The sequence below is a fragment of the Aulostomus chinensis genome, chromosome 8 (assembly GCF_037954235.1).
Source record: "Aulostomus chinensis isolate RoL2024-O1b breed Wild chromosome 8, RoL_Achi_v1.0, whole genome shotgun sequence".
Classification (NCBI taxonomy): Eukaryota; Metazoa; Chordata; class Actinopteri; order Syngnathiformes; family Aulostomidae; genus Aulostomus; species Aulostomus chinensis.
Window position 1 is genome coordinate 27,454,043 of NC_141327.1, and position 14,819 is coordinate 27,468,861.

Consider the following 14,819-nt stretch of genomic DNA (forward strand, 5'->3'; position numbering starts at 1 on the left):
TTGGAGGATGTATGCACAGCACATCAAAGCTCAGACTCAGCTGCTGTATCATGAGCCTGGAGACACAATGGCCGTATCAGTCTGCAGGATTTTAATTCAGTTTGGGTCTGATGTAACAAGAAGTGATGAGGTGCTTCTTTGATTTGTAACAGCATAATTGCTCCATGCAGAAGAGACAATGTGTTTTTTCCAGTTTCCACATTAACAGGAATGTATCTCCTCCCTCTTGGTTAATTTCTTTTGCTCAACTCCTTCTTTCTCACTCTGTCTCTTGCTTTCTCTCTCACTCACTCATTCACTCACACAAACACACACACACAAACACACACACACACACACACACACAGAAATAGCAAAAAGACTGCATGAAGCCATGCAATAAATAAATTTTCAAATTACAGTTGTGGTGACTTGACGATGAGCTGCTTTTAATTTGGGCAGAAATTTCAAACCACGAGCTCACACACGAACGCACACACACACATACACACACACATACGCACAAACAAACACTATAAAAGTCCTGTACCACAAGGCAGAGTTTGCAAAGATGCACCACTTGATGTGACTCAATCCCTCTCACCACTTCTCTCTGAATGAGACTTCCCCCCTCTCTCTCTCTCTCTCTCTCTCTCTCTCTCTCTCTCGCTCTCCTTCTCTCCTCCGCCCTGCTTTTTATTATTCCCCGTGCTGACGATGGAGATGCGTGGAAGTCACAGTCCCCTTCGTCCTGCTGTCAATTTCCGTGATTAACATGAAGTAAGGAACCGGGGAGGGAGCGTCGCGGGAGTCATGGCCGATCCAGAAAGTGGACCAGGTGGGAACGTCTGGTGGAAGAAGTGGCGGAGAAGGTAAGAAATGATTGGGTTTCAGGTGTTCGAGAGTCTGCGCGTCAGAGTAAGTTACCTTTCTTTTTTTTTCTTTTTTCTTTTTTTTACCTAAAAGCGCAGATGCCTCGTTAGGAAATCTAGAAGTTCGTGATGCGGGCGCTAAACCGGTCCGTTGTGGTAAGGAAGGAGTTTAGCCAAACGTTGCAACCCTCACCTTTGGTCATGAGCTCTGGGTAATGACCGAAAAAACGAGATCATGAAACAAGCGACCGAACTGAGTTTCCTGCGCAGGGTGGCTGGGCTCTCCCTTAGAGACGGGGTGAGATCTCGGTCATTGTCAAGAGGAGTCAGTTGAGGTGGTTCGGGCATCTGGTGAGGACGCCTCCTGGACCGACCGGGAGGCGCTGGAGGGATTACATCTCTCGGCTGGCCTGGGAACGCCTCAGGATTCCCACAGAAAAGCTGGTGGAAGAGGCTGGGGAGAGGACAGTCGGGGCTTCCTTGCTGAGGCTGCTGCCCCCGCGACCCGGACCAGCCGGATAAGTGGAGGACGACGACGAGTTGGTGATTTCAGCCATAAACTTCAACCAGACAGGAAGACAAGTCATCAGACCAAGTATTGCGGTTTCACCTCGAGATGCAAAGACACGTCCGTCCAGGTTTTGTACCGCGATTCACGCGATCAGTGTCTTGCTCAAAGACACTTCCTCATGGTCACCAGGAGAAGTGGGGATCGAATCAGCAACCCTTTGGCTGCTAGATGGCTACCTCCGAGCCGTGCCGCCCTGACATGTAGAGATAAAGCTTCTATATTCAGCACCAACGCAACAGTTCCACAGAAATTATTCAGATAAACCGGAATGCGTATTTACGCACGGTGAAGCGCGCCGGAGACGAAAGTCATGACAGATATGAAATCAATGAATCGGTAATTAAGTTATTAGCACGTGACACTGACTTTCAGCACCAATAATAATCATGATAACAAAACTACTACTACTTGAAATAATAATAACAACAATGATAATAGTACTTTGGAAGATGTCCCTTCAGCAGCACAGTATTGATCTATGAGAGAAGTGGAAGGCACCTTTAGATAAACGGACAGGGTACAAAGTCACACACTCAGGTATTTCCCCCTGTGTCGATGAACATTGCTACCTTTATGATCTGAGTGTGTATTGATGGCGAGAGTAAGCAACTAGGAGGGTGTGGCATCGGTGAGGGGTTACTAGTTCACACGTCACTGTAAAACTTTGCATTCAGGATTGCCTCCTGGTGTAATTCCCGTCCTCTTCGTCCAGCCGTAACCCACAAAAAGTGAAGTGAAAGTGAAGCATCCATTTACAGTAGCAGTGAACGTGACAACCTGGCAGATCCTGTGGAACAACCCACTCGCTCTCATCCATGAAAGGAAAGCTGAACACTGCAATTACTAACCACACTATCACGTACGGATGAGGAGCGCTTGGGTTTCTCAGAGCCATTAGTTGAATATTATTGACGTTTTTTTTTTTTTTTAAGACAATCATATCAACCAATCATCTTGAATTTATGAAGCTTGCGATCACAAATCAGAATTTGCCGGGAGGGGCTTTATGATCAGCCCACAGTGCAACAGAGCAGTGCTTAGAGCCTCGATCGAGACACTGCAACATGAGAAGTGAAACCTGGGGTTCCGTCTCCCCATCCATGTTGCAAGTAAATCAACAGCGTACACATCAAGTTGATTTATAACGTAACATGTGACTTTGACCAGTCCTGGTGCTTCGCTTCCACGAACACGGACACCACGCTTCAACCGCCAGGTAGTCGTTCTTGGCATTATTGTGAACAAGGTCAGAGGTCAAGCTGAGTCCATCAGGATCGCAGAGGCCCACAAGGGCAACATGGTGTTTTTAGAATGCAGTGTGCTGTATGTCAGCATGCACGTTAATGTGGGTTCAAGTGTGAGATGCCAGAGACAAGCGCGTCCAACTGAAAGAGTTGATACACCGTTTGTACACAACGTTTACACCTTGAAGAGCCAGAAATGTCCCTGTTACAGCAAAAAACTGCAGTCATTTCCGAGTCAATAAACGGGAATACACAACAGAGCCGGCTGGTTTCTCCTCAGGTACCTGTGGCCCTCGTAGCTTCGGCGCTACTGAGGTTTACATTTCATTTGAAACCTCTTTTGTCACGACTGGAGCCAAAATAAGAAGCATCATGCACAAAGTATTTATGTACTGATATGAAAGTATTTAAAAAAAGACCTCACAGTACGATTGCGTTCATTAAAAAATATGTATATCAAATTAGAATATTGATATTAATATGACTTCTCTATCCCCATGCCAGTGTTTGTTTATGTTAGAACCCTGACTGACCCAAGCTCCCCTGCTCTGCTCTGGCTAGGAGCGTTTTTCTGATCCCTGCTTCCTGTCCGGGAACCTCCGTGACTCTTGATAGTCTGTTTCTTTCACATGAGAGTCAGAGGGATTGAGCTGGATCAGGGCCGGGTACCGGAGAGGCGATAGCCACTTTCCACTCCTCTGCCTCTCGTGTGAAAGAAACAGACTTTTCGGAGTGACGGAAAAGTGAAGGGGGGGGGGGCACATTACTGGAGCTGAGGTCAACGCCTCAAATTGAAATTAATGTCGGCTTCACAAAATTCTGGAAGGGGGAAGTCCTCCACCTCAAAAAAGTTTATGTGTTGCTCTAAACGTGTCTGGTGAGATGCGTACACACACACACACACACACACACACACACACACACACACACACACACACACACACACACTGAGCCTCTCCTAAGCCACTTCCTCTGCCTCCTGCCTTTTTCCCAAAAACCCCGATGATAACCTGGCATGAAGGAAACAACATTACATCAACAGACCCTCGGTGGCTGCCCCGCCCCTGCTGAGACAAGCACTGGTCAAGCAGGTGTCTCCTTCTTGTCTGTTCAGTTGTCTTTCCTGGACAATGACCCTCTTAAAATGTTTATTATTTTGTGAAGATTTTTAATCCGAGTTGTTTCCTCGCCTGTTCATATCTTTGTCCTTCATGCTTTTCAGACAGCCGGCTGGGAGTCCCTGTCAGCAGAGGAAGCCGTTGTTTCAGTCCTGGTTCCTTCTCCTGGTTTGTCTTGTGCTCTTGATCCTGTCGTACACACTGTTCAGTAGCTCTCTGTCATGGCATAAGAACTTTCCTTTCCATGAGCACTACCGGAGGATTTTCAGTTGGAACAGCCAGGTTATTAATCTACCTCCTCCGTACCAAGTCCACCCAAGACACAGAGAGACACCGAGGGAAGTCCCTGACATCAACAAATCAACCACTGAACTGCCAAGGGGCCCTCAGTACCACCTTGCTTACCCACGGAACTATCGCTTTATCATGGATAATCCAGAGGCGTGCAAGACCAATATCCCTTTTTTGGTCCTGATGGTTCCAGTGGAGCCTAAAAATGTGGCAGCTCGAGATGCCATCCGGCAGACCTGGGGCAAAGAGAACCTGGTTCAGGGCAGCACGGTCCTGACGCTGTTCGTGCTGGGCCTCTCTAAAGGAGCCGAGGAGCAGGAGAAGCTCCATCAGGAGAATAAGATGCACCGCGACTTAATCCAAAGTGACTTTGTGGATTCTTATCGTAATCTGACAATCAAAACCATGGTCATCATGAACTGGCTGGTCACCCACTGCCCTACGGCAACATTCGCCATGAAGGTCGACTCTGACATGTTTTTGAATATCGACAATCTAGTGATGATGCTACAGAAGCCAGACGTCCCCCGGCTGAACTACCTGACAGGGATGCTCATGTGGGACAGGCCGGTTGTCCGCTCAAAGGATTCAAAGTGGTACGTCCCTGAAGAGATGTACCCAGAGAGCCGTTACCCGACCTACGCCCTCGGCATGGGCTACGTGTTCTCCAACGATCTCCCGCTGAAGTTTGTGGAGATATGCAAATCAATCAAGCCCTTCAACATCGAGGACGCTTACATCGGGATGTGCATGAAAAAGCTCGGGCTCGATCCCAAGTCAGCGCCGAATCCCTCCCAGTTCCAGGCCTACAACCACAAATACAACCGCTGTGAATTCTCGAAGGTCATCACCTACATCCTCGGGTCTGCGCAGGAGTTGGTGAACTACTGGACCGACCTGAAGAAACCGGGACCCCCGTGCTAGAGGACGGACGAACACAAGTGCACTGAAATATCTCTCCTGAAGGAGAAGGCAGGGACGTGTGTGTTTGTGTGTGTGTGTGTGTGTGTGTGTGTGTGTGTGTGTGTGTGTGTGTGTGTGTGTGTCTGTTTAAAACTCCTTAGGGGTAGCACAGGTTTTATGTGTGTATATATATATATATATATATATATATATATATATATATATATATATTATTATATCATTATGTGATGTCTACATATTGGTTTTATATAACCATGTTTAGAATACAGATTTATATATCCTGAACACAAGGATGCCTGAACATTTCTGCTGAAATGCACGGTGGAATAATGCTGCATGAATTCAGCAATATGGAGTGAAGGGTACATATGAAGACGTGTCAAAAACTTCATGTATGCACTATTTGTACTTGCCTTAAAGGTGCCATAGAGAGGTCGAAGGGGGTATTAATTCTTGTTCTGTGGTGTGATATGTAACCCCACAAACATTGGTTGGGTCTGTGGTGGCTCAGAACCTTCCTCAAGGCTCCCTGAAACCGCTATGTTACCATGTTGGGTTTAGAATGCGTCGTTTGTCCCTATGGGGGTCGTTTCTGACCTCATCTGGCAACCTCATTATTTATGCAAGTGCATCAGTTGACGGCGATCGGTTGCCGTTGTTTATCTGGCAACCTCATTTAACCACTACTCGGTGATTGGCTGCCCTCACTGTCACTGAAAAGACAGCACTCCCACTTTCTCGGCTAACTGTCGCTGGTGCTAAGTGTGACTGCTACTGTCAATTGACAACATTCCATATCATGCAACAACATTCGGAAGATAAGATACCAAGTAGCCACGGCCCACTCGCGGATCCAGCCGTATATGCAGTGGCGGGGTGGCTGTCGGGACAACCGGGAGTTTTCCCGGTGGCCTGGCCCCTCAAGCCAGGCAGGCCAGCTAGCGACAGACAGCACAGATAAAAAAAAAGGTCTCGATTCAATCTCGGCCATTCATTCGATCAGTCTGCTCAGTCAGTGCTGCTGCCTCAGGCTCCAGTTTGTGTCTCAGACACGAGAGAGCTGCACTCTCTCGGCTCGCTCGCATAATCGCCCCCTCCCGAAATATGTCGAAGGGGCGTGTGTGAAAGGGGTGGGTTCAGTGTGTGCGAGTGTGTGTGTGTGTGTGTGTGTGTGGGGGGGGGGGGGGGCACTAACTGAATTGTGACGTAACACTTCAGCCAAAATCGCATTGGTCCATTTTCCCGTGGCGATTCAAAAAAGGGGAGATACTTCAAACAGAGGTGATGACACTGCCTCACACCTCCTGTGTCTTCCCCACAACTGGGGGACGTTGAATAAACACCAAAAACATGAAAACGATGGTTTTCATTCGAGGTGACCTTTAAGAGGGAACTGTTAACACCAGGCACTGACGGGAAAAGTTGTGAAAGTTACAATTTCTGCTCTTAACTTTTAAGATTAATGTTTTTTTTTAAAATTTAAACTATTAAAGAAGTGAACACGTGGTCGAAAAAAAACCCAAACAAGTCACGAAGGATTTAATTTATTCGTTTCAAAGGCTTTTGAATAAAGGTGTTGTCTTGCTTTCGTTGGTGTTACTTTGCTTTGTCGCTCACCCGGGACGTTTGGATTCGTCTGCTTCTTGTCAAACTTCTGCTTCTGAAACCCCGTTTATTTTTGACTCTCTTTATTATATTGTAACCATTATTTTCATTAAAAAAAGAAAAGGTTTTCCCACAAACTGTGAAAGAGGAGGAATATTTCAGAACATGACGTGGTTTTAGTGTTGCGATTGACGATAAAAGTTCCGAACGTGTACTTAAGTTTTGGAAAATTGGCCTGATTGCCATCTTCCAGCTTTGCATCCTAAAAAAAATGTTTGATGTTGAACCCAAAGTTCATTCAAACAACGATCGTGCGACCTGCGCGAGCTGAACGTGAAGGCCTGAGCTGAAGTACATTTTAGATCATTCGGTTGCAGTTGTTGAGGGGAGGGGGGGGGGGCGGGGTCTGCCCTTCCAGAATGAAAGGAAAAGGATACAGCGAGAATAAACTATGGAGCCTCTTTTCCCCTCCGGTGGTGCATTGAATGTTGCGAGCCTCTGTTATTTCCTTTGATTGTTTCTGCATCTCACTGCTCCAAAGGTCTGTCCCCTCCCACCATCGGGGCAGTTCAACATGGCCGTGGTGTCACATCCAACATGCTGGATACTTTCTCTGCTGTCCTCCGTTGGCTGGGCTGCAACAACTGCCTGAGAAAAATCTGCATCTTGTAATGACTCATCTAGGAAAAATAAACAAGGCTCAAGGAGCTGAGCTGTTAAGATCTGAACAGGCCCCTGGAACAGAGGAGCGTTTGTTTCCTGTCGAGACAACAAAAAAAACCCCAAACCATTTATTGGAAACTACGGAAGCAAAGAACACATTAAAAGATCCAAACACGGATCGGGTGTGTTGTAGCGATCCAAACTTGTTCACACTTGCCAAGAAGTTTTATCTGGACTGGTTGATTTGAGACGAGGAAGACAACGCCTTTCCTGATGTGTCAACTAAAACATGCACAGAGGCGGGTCCGTGGGGCAGGGGTTGAGAAACACGGGGCGGCAGACAGAAGCACGTTAAACTTTATCAGCGTTCAGGTCAGCCAGGACTTCTCTGTCATTGCTGGTTGCATAAACACAAGTCACAGCCATGATGATGGTGATGATGATGACAGCATCTTCATCAAATGACTTCCTGTTTTCAGGGAGTTTTTCCTTCCGTCCTGAGTTGGACTCGATCTCAAACAGTTCCCTTCCTTCACTCAGGACAACGTGGAGGAATGAAATGTTGTGATTTGGCTTCAAGAAGGAAAAGTTTGAACAGCAAAGTCTCCAGTGAAGATGTGACGTCACTGTTTCCTGAACGTGTGGCACTATTGTGTTGAGTAAAGTGTGCCTTGCCTCCACGAGAGTGAGCTCTAGTGTTGGACGTGGCGTGTCGCAGTCGAGTGACGGACGTGGAGACAAAGATTCTTTTGTAGTTGAGTGTGTTCGGAATGAATTTGAGAAGATTTCGTCAGCGGTTTTATTGGAATGAGGAGATGTGAGCAGGCTGAGGTGAATGACGTGAGAATTTTGTTCCGCTATGAGCGAATCAGCAGGGAAGGAGCGAGGCTCTTGTGGAGGTTAGGGGGCTCTGAAAAGAGCCGTTGGGGTTGTTGGTACAGGGGGGTGAGGTTAAGCTCTCTCCCCGCGGATGCGGCGGGCCAGCTGGATGTCTTTGGGCATGATGGTGACCCTCTTGGCGTGGATGGCGCAGAGGTTGGTGTCCTCGAAGAGTCCGACCAGGTAAGCCTCGCTGGACTCCTGCAGAGCCATGACTGCGGAGCTCTGAAAGCGCAGGTCGGTCTTGAAGTCCTGAGCGATTTCTCTCACCAGGCGCTGGAAGGGCAGCTTGCGGATCAGCAGCTCGGTGGACTTCTGGTAGCGTCGGATCTCCCTCAGAGCGACGGTACCGGGCCTGTAACGGTGAGGCTTCTTGACGCCGCCGGTGGCCGGGGCGCTCTTACGCGCAGCCTTGGTGGCGAGCTGCTTCCTCGGGGCTTTGCCTCCGGTGGACTTGCGAGCGGTCTGCTTGGTTCGGGCCATTGTTTCTCTGAACAGAGGGAAGTGATAGCACCGGCGGAGACGCGCCGCTCTTAAACCGTCGAGGGGCTGTGTCCCCGTGACGCCGCAGCAGAACTCCGGCTCCTGGTTGGTGGAGCCGCTCAGCACCGCCCAGAAGAGCGGAGCCACCGCCCGAGCCTCCGCTGCCTGTTGGCGGTGGAGACTTTTCAAAATGTCCGCCCAAAAGTGAGGGCGGGGCGCGCGCTCTGTCGATATAAACCCGGGCGTCTCTCTTCAGGGTGAAAACTTTTCCTCTTGTTCTCACAGATATTGACCATGAGCGGTCGAGGCAAATCCGCAAAAACCCGAGCAAAGTCGAAGACCCGCTCGTCTCGAGCTGGGCTGCAGTTCCCCGTCGGCCGCGTCCACAGGCTGCTGCGTAAAGGCAACTACGCGGAGCGCGTCGGTGCCGGCGCCCCCGTCTACCTGGCCGCGGTGCTGGAGTACCTGACAGCTGAGATCCTGGAGCTCGCTGGAAACGCTGCCCGCGACAACAAGAAGACCAGGATCATCCCCCGACATCTGCAGCTGGCGGTCCGCAACGACGAGGAGCTCAACAAGCTGCTGGGTGGCGTCACCATCGCTCAGGGCGGCGTGCTGCCCAACATCCAGGCCGTTCTGCTGCCCAAGAAGGCAGACAGACCCCCCAAGAAGTGAGCCAGCCCCCCCACACTAACACAACGGCTCTTTTCAGAGCCAGACACCTCAAACCTAGAGCTCCACATCCCAACATCGATCCGTCAACCACCTGCTGCATTCCATCCGTGTCTCCTCACTTACTCTCTCTCTAGCTTAGCCAGATGACTCCCATCTCTCCACCTGCTCTCACAGGACCAAAGCCTGGATCCACTACAACCCTCAACACCTCCACACCCTCAAACACACTCACACTCACTAAAAACACTCACCTACACTATCAACCTCAAACCACAGTCACACAAGTTACCAACAGTTGCTCCTCTGTCTCATCTCCTCAGCTTCAACAAATTACGCACAAGTGACAAACTCCTTCTTCCTCCACCTCAATCAACCTACACCACCCTTTCTACCGACCAGCTGGGGGAGCTCAGATGTAGCAACTGCTAACTGCAGCCTTCAATCACATTTCACAACCTCACATCACTCCTTCCTCTCCACCTTCAACTCCAGGAGACAAATATTGGGATCAACAACACTTTGTTCAACACCTTTCACCTGAGGATTTCAAGGGATGATCCCTCAAACAAGGTGTCCGGGATGGTGAACGCATTCTCATTATGGGAAAAAATAGCATGACCCCATAAGAAGAAATGGAAGAACAGCAAACCCTCCGTAGTCTGATTTGAAAAGGAAATGAAAAATTATTCAACATCCCTTCGGGCACCGGGAAGAGAGTCAGTCTGAAGAGGATCGCTGTGAAACCATGTCAGTCTCTGGCTCTTGAATTTACAATCCTGCGCTCTTTCAATGGGCTTAAAACACCTTTTGCTGAAATGTCAACACCTTTTGGTGAAATGTCAACACCTATGATGATTGTACTTTTACTTTATTTAATCGTTCTTATCATTTACGTCGTTGTGATGTTGACAGTATATTTACACGTAGGTGAGCAATGTGTATGTTTCCATATTCGCCTGTGGGTTTTCAACTTGTGGTGCGAATTTCATAAAGAGTTTGTACATTGGCCGGTTTTGCCATTTTACATCCTGATAAACTCGAAGTGTTGAAGCCGCTAAAAATGAGTTGTAGTTCCGGAGGAGGTTTCCTGCATCGTCAATTCAAACGGTCTCTCTTCGACCCTGCAACCCTCCGCCTTCACCGCTCCTACGGAGCCTGAGAAGTGTCAGACAGGAAGAAAATCGGTTCGTCGCCCGTTGACGCCGAAGTGGAGGAGAAAGTCCGCGAAACTCCTCCCCCAGTGCTGCGTCATCAGTCCTCTCGCGCGTCCGCCGAGTCTCTATAAACTGTGACTCTGCGGCTTCAGAGGACAGTTCATTCGAGGCCAAACCTGAAAGAACTACAAACACGATGAGTGGCAGAGGAAAAGGCGGGAAAGGGCTCGGTAAGGGAGGCGCTAAGCGTCACCGTAAAGTTCTCCGTGATAACATCCAGGGGATCACCAAGCCCGCCATCCGTCGTCTGGCTCGCCGTGGCGGAGTGAAGCGAATCTCCGGCCTGATCTACGAGGAGACCCGCGGGGTGCTCAAAGTCTTCCTGGAGAACGTGATCCGGGACGCCGTCACCTACACTGAGCACGCCAAGCGGAAGACCGTCACTGCCATGGACGTGGTTTACGCTCTCAAGAGGCAGGGGCGAACCCTTTACGGCTTCGGAGGTTAAACCTGCTCCTCTCTCGAGGACCTTCAAACCCAACGGCTCTTTTAAGAGCCCCCCACTCCATCTCAACAGCAACGTCCTACCAACGTCATGTTAGTGTTTGTGTGTCTCTGGAACGCTGGCACCTTCTCAAACCACAGCGCCATTACTGAGGACTGAGCATGGCTCCCTGGCTCCCCCAGTGGCAGCACCGCCAACTACATCATGGTGGATTTGTGCGCCGCCTCAAATTCATACAAATTCTGTTGCAAGTCTCCGTTTCTCACTGGAGCCTCCGGTTATTACACATCTGGCTTTCCTGCTCCGTAGAATGTTAAATTCATTAAAGCAGCTTTCATGTATTGAACTACAAGTTGTCCTCCATCTTCTATACAAACGGTAACTCAGGCTTCAAGGGTGTCTTCTTTTAAGAAGACGCTTCTGGGGAAGAAATCTACTGATGTATGAAGCTTGGTCTTCAAATGGAGGAACTCAAACGCCACACCGTCATGATGTCACTTCCTTGACTCACTTGCTGGATGCCAGTGTGACACCGCGCTCTGAAGTCACACTCAGTCGCTTGAGTAGGCGTGAAATTAATTTCACACAATTTAAGCCTCTGTGTTTTGTAACCATGGTGACTGAAGTTAAAGTAAATGAAGGTGTGGCGTCCAGACTCACCTCACCAATATGATTATTCTATTCATTTACTGGAAGTTAGAAGATACAACAACCCTGTATTCGTCCCACAGTGGGGAAATTCACTCTGACAGCAGCAGGAAAATTACAGAGCAACAAAGAAACTACAGCAAAAACAAAAACACTCTAATACACTCTCATGTGTGCTGGGCCTCTGGTGGGATCCAGCAGGAAGTTCCTGGGCCCCCACATTTCCTCTGACCTGCTGGACCGTGAACCCTTCACACCTGCTGAGGGAGGCCCAACCACCGCTAGTCTCTCTGGAAGCTGAAGCCGACTGGACTCCCCTCTTCTCTCGGCTGCTGGCAAACTTCTGCAGAGCCACGGCTGAAAGCGTCCTGTGTCTCAAGGTGACAGCCGCACGGCTCAGGACAGGAAGGCCTGAGCCCCGCTGCCCCGGTCCAGAAGAGAGCCGGGCCCTCAGCCCTCTGACACTCACAGCGTTTCATAGACGGGGACCTGCACCAAGCTGCACTTTAACATTTTCTCTCCACATGTTCAGTCCAAGGGTGTTTTCTGTTTTTCACAAGCTTTATTTAAATGTCTTATTATTTGTGTGCCTTTGTCTCTGCAAAATATTGTTATATTCTCAAAATGACAACCACTCGTGATTTGACTTAAAACACGATTTATCATTAGAAATATTCCTTGTCAAATGCAGTGAAACAAAAAGATTCACTTTATTTCCTGGTTCTCTTCACCGGGTTGTCAAACAGCCAGTTTGACCTGGCGGTTCTCACCTCCTGGTGTCCAATATTGGCATCGTCATGTGAGGTCGAGAACTTTACTAAATCTCTTGGTGGAATTTCAGCTCACGTCAACAGAGTGACATCAGGTCCTCACACCGCGTCATGGAAGAGCTGATCTCTGCCCTCCGGCGGCTCCTCTTCTTTTGAAGACGAAACGTTCGGGGTCACTTAAGGTGCCAATAAAAAGACTGAAAACTTCCAGGGTTCAACATTTCAATTCTTCCCTTCTGGATTTCTTCGACCCTTTCATGAAAACATCCTGAAGCTTCACTGTTCCAACGCTCCCACGACTCTTGATAACAGGATTGCATCGTGTGACCCAAGGACCTGCAGGCCCAGTGTCTGTTACCCTAAATCTGTTGTTGTGGACGTGTGTCAGGTTTCATCTTTGAATAAATGAAATATAAAAATGAGTTTGGAACAGACAAAAAAAATCAAATTCACAAGCAAAGTTGCAGGAATGTGGTGACTGAAGACTGAATGTGTTCCTGTTCTTTGGTTCTCCTTCAAAGGGGAGCAACCCAGGTGGTGTTGGGAGTTGAGAACAATGTTGATTCTAGATAATGTTTTATTACATATTTATTATGTCCACATTTGATTTTGTGACACGGAAAGCAGTCGTCATGGTAACGGGAGACATGTTGCCAGCCGCAGCGAGCAGCTCTGATCCAAGTGGAGGTCGGGAGCCTCAGCCAGCGTCGGTGTGTTTGCTGCCCCCACAACAACGTCGTCTCCACACGAAAGGATCCTTCGCACGTCCTGGTTTCCAGTCCGGGTCCCTCCGCAAACATGCGAGTGACCTGGAAAACTGCGTGTGGCGGAGTGGAGAAGTATTTGAAAGCGTTTTAGGAGAGAAATGAGAGACGAAACGCGCCGAGCAGAGCAGATCCCGGTAGTGAGGAGGGGAAGTTTGGGGGCTCCGCGGACCGAACGCGGACAGCATCGGAGCTCCAGCTGACCTCGGGAGGAAGAACCGCGAGTCCGCTACCGGGTCCTCCATCGACACCCCCCAACGTTGCTCCCACACGCGTGTTTTCCTCCTCTATCTCGGAGGAGAAAACACAAGTGGCGCCGCGTTCAGCCTGCACGGAGGAGCCAGCAGAGGGGTTGACTCTCCACGGTTCTCATGTGATGTTTAAGTACCGCCTCCTGCTCCGGAAAACTCATCTGTGTGTTCAGACTTCGGGACGAAGAGAGAAGGACGTTGAACTCAGCAGAGGAAATGGCAGAAGTGGCACCAGCAGCAGCCCCGGTCGCTCCCCCGGCCAAACCAGCCAAAGCAAACAAGAAGAAGGTCTCTAAGCCGAGGACTCCCGGAACCGCCCTGAAAGACCTCCTCCTCACGGCGGTGGCAGCGTCCAAGGAGCGCGGCGGTATTTCTTTAGCCGCCTTAAAGAAGAACCTGAGTTCCGTAGACTACGATGTGGACAGGAACAACTCTCGCATAAAATCCACCATCAAGAAGCTGGTGGCGGATGGAACTCTGGTCCAGGTCAGAGGCACCGGAGCCTCCGGATCCTTCAAGATGAGCAAAAAGGTCGACAGCAAGCCCAAGAAGGGCGCTGCTAAAACGGCTGTCAAAACTCAGAAAGCTGTCATTAAGAAATCCGCTGGAGCCAAGAAGACCAAGACACCTGCAGCCAAGAAACCTGGAGTCAAAAAACCTGCAGCCAAGAAACTTGCAGCTAAGAAGGCGGCTGACGTCAAGAAGTCCCCGAAGAAGACCCGGGCACCTGCAGCCAAGAAACCTTCGAGGAGCCCGAAGAAGGCTGTCAAGAAAGCCAAGCCCGCTAAAACCCCCAAGAAGGCGGCGAAGAGGTCTCAGCCAGCCAAGAAATCTCCCGCCAAGAAGGCCGTCAAGTCCAAGGCCAAGAAGTCAGCACCCAAGAAGAAGTGAGCGACGCTCACCAACCACAAAAGGCTCTTTTCAGAGCCGCCCACATCCCGAGAGCACCTCCGCTAGGCAGCCCTCACACGATGAGTCCTCACGCACACACACACGTCCCAACCCGCTGCCCCGTCAACTCAGCACCACTCACTCACCGACCAGCGGCTTCAGGCTGCAGCGCTCACCACCGAGCCGAGCCTCCCGACCCTTCACATTCCGCAAAAGCTCACAAGGCCCTTTGTCTACACAAAGTCCGAAAACCACACAAGCACATTACAACGCTTTTATATACAGAACTTTTGCTACAATATACAATCATATTCCAATCACAATTTCAACAACTGCCAGCTCAAGCAGCGACCAGTCTGTCTCACTCCTCCAGCTCATTGAGTGGCACACGGACCACTCCTCCTTTGCATTCATTCCAAGGACGCCTCTCACGACCCCAGTCCTCCTGTGCTCACCTCCGTCTTTCCTTCACTAGCGCTTCACTTCTCAACTACTCAGCCTGGCACAGCCTCTGAGCTCCGCAGGACCAACG

General features: G+C 49.6%; 4 protein-coding genes and 1 pseudogene across 5 annotated transcripts; 4 read left to right on the plus strand and 1 right to left on the minus strand.

Annotated features, from left to right (window-relative positions):
* Positions 1–671: 671 nt before the first annotated feature.
* On the plus strand, positions 672–6,134 carry LOC147257881 (beta-1,3-galactosyltransferase 1-like). The gene is made up of 2 exons (XM_086212101.1): positions 672–851; positions 3,889–6,134. The coding sequence occupies exons 1-2, from the start codon at positions 793–795 to the stop codon at positions 4,997–4,999; spliced, it is 1,170 nt and encodes a 389-aa protein (XP_086068227.1). The 5' UTR covers positions 672–792; the 3' UTR covers positions 5,000–6,134.
* A 414-nt stretch (positions 6,135–6,548) lies between these two features.
* LOC147257882 (histone H3-like) lies at positions 6,549–8,652 on the minus strand. Its single transcript, XM_086210267.1, has one exon. It carries the CDS (start codon positions 8,627–8,629, stop codon positions 8,219–8,221), a length of 411 nt encoding a protein of 136 aa, XP_086066393.1. The 5' UTR covers positions 8,630–8,652; the 3' UTR covers positions 6,549–8,218.
* Positions 8,653–8,917: 265 nt separating this feature from the next.
* On the plus strand, positions 8,918–10,571 carry LOC147257883 (histone H2A). 2 transcript variants are annotated; one of them, XM_086212116.1, is made up of 2 exons: positions 8,918–9,300; positions 9,625–10,571. In XM_086212116.1, the coding sequence occupies exons 1-2, from the start codon at positions 8,924–8,926 to the stop codon at positions 9,731–9,733; spliced, it is 486 nt and encodes a 161-aa protein (XP_086068242.1). In that variant the 5' UTR covers positions 8,918–8,923; the 3' UTR covers positions 9,734–10,571. The 2 variants fall into 2 exon arrangements, with proteins under 2 accessions (XP_086068242.1, XP_086068243.1); XM_086212117.1 differs by lacking the exon at positions 9,625–10,571 and having other exon boundaries at positions 8,918–9,304.
* Positions 10,572–10,577: 6 nt separating this feature from the next.
* Positions 10,578–11,018, plus strand: LOC147257884 (histone H4). Its single transcript, XM_086212122.1, has one exon. The coding sequence runs from the start codon at positions 10,655–10,657 to the stop codon at positions 10,964–10,966; it is 312 nt and encodes a 103-aa protein (XP_086068248.1). The 5' UTR covers positions 10,578–10,654; the 3' UTR covers positions 10,967–11,018.
* A 2,558-nt stretch (positions 11,019–13,576) lies between these two features.
* Positions 13,577–14,802, plus strand: LOC147257885 (histone H1 pseudogene; annotated as a pseudogene).
* The last annotated feature ends 17 nt before the right edge of the window (positions 14,803–14,819 follow it).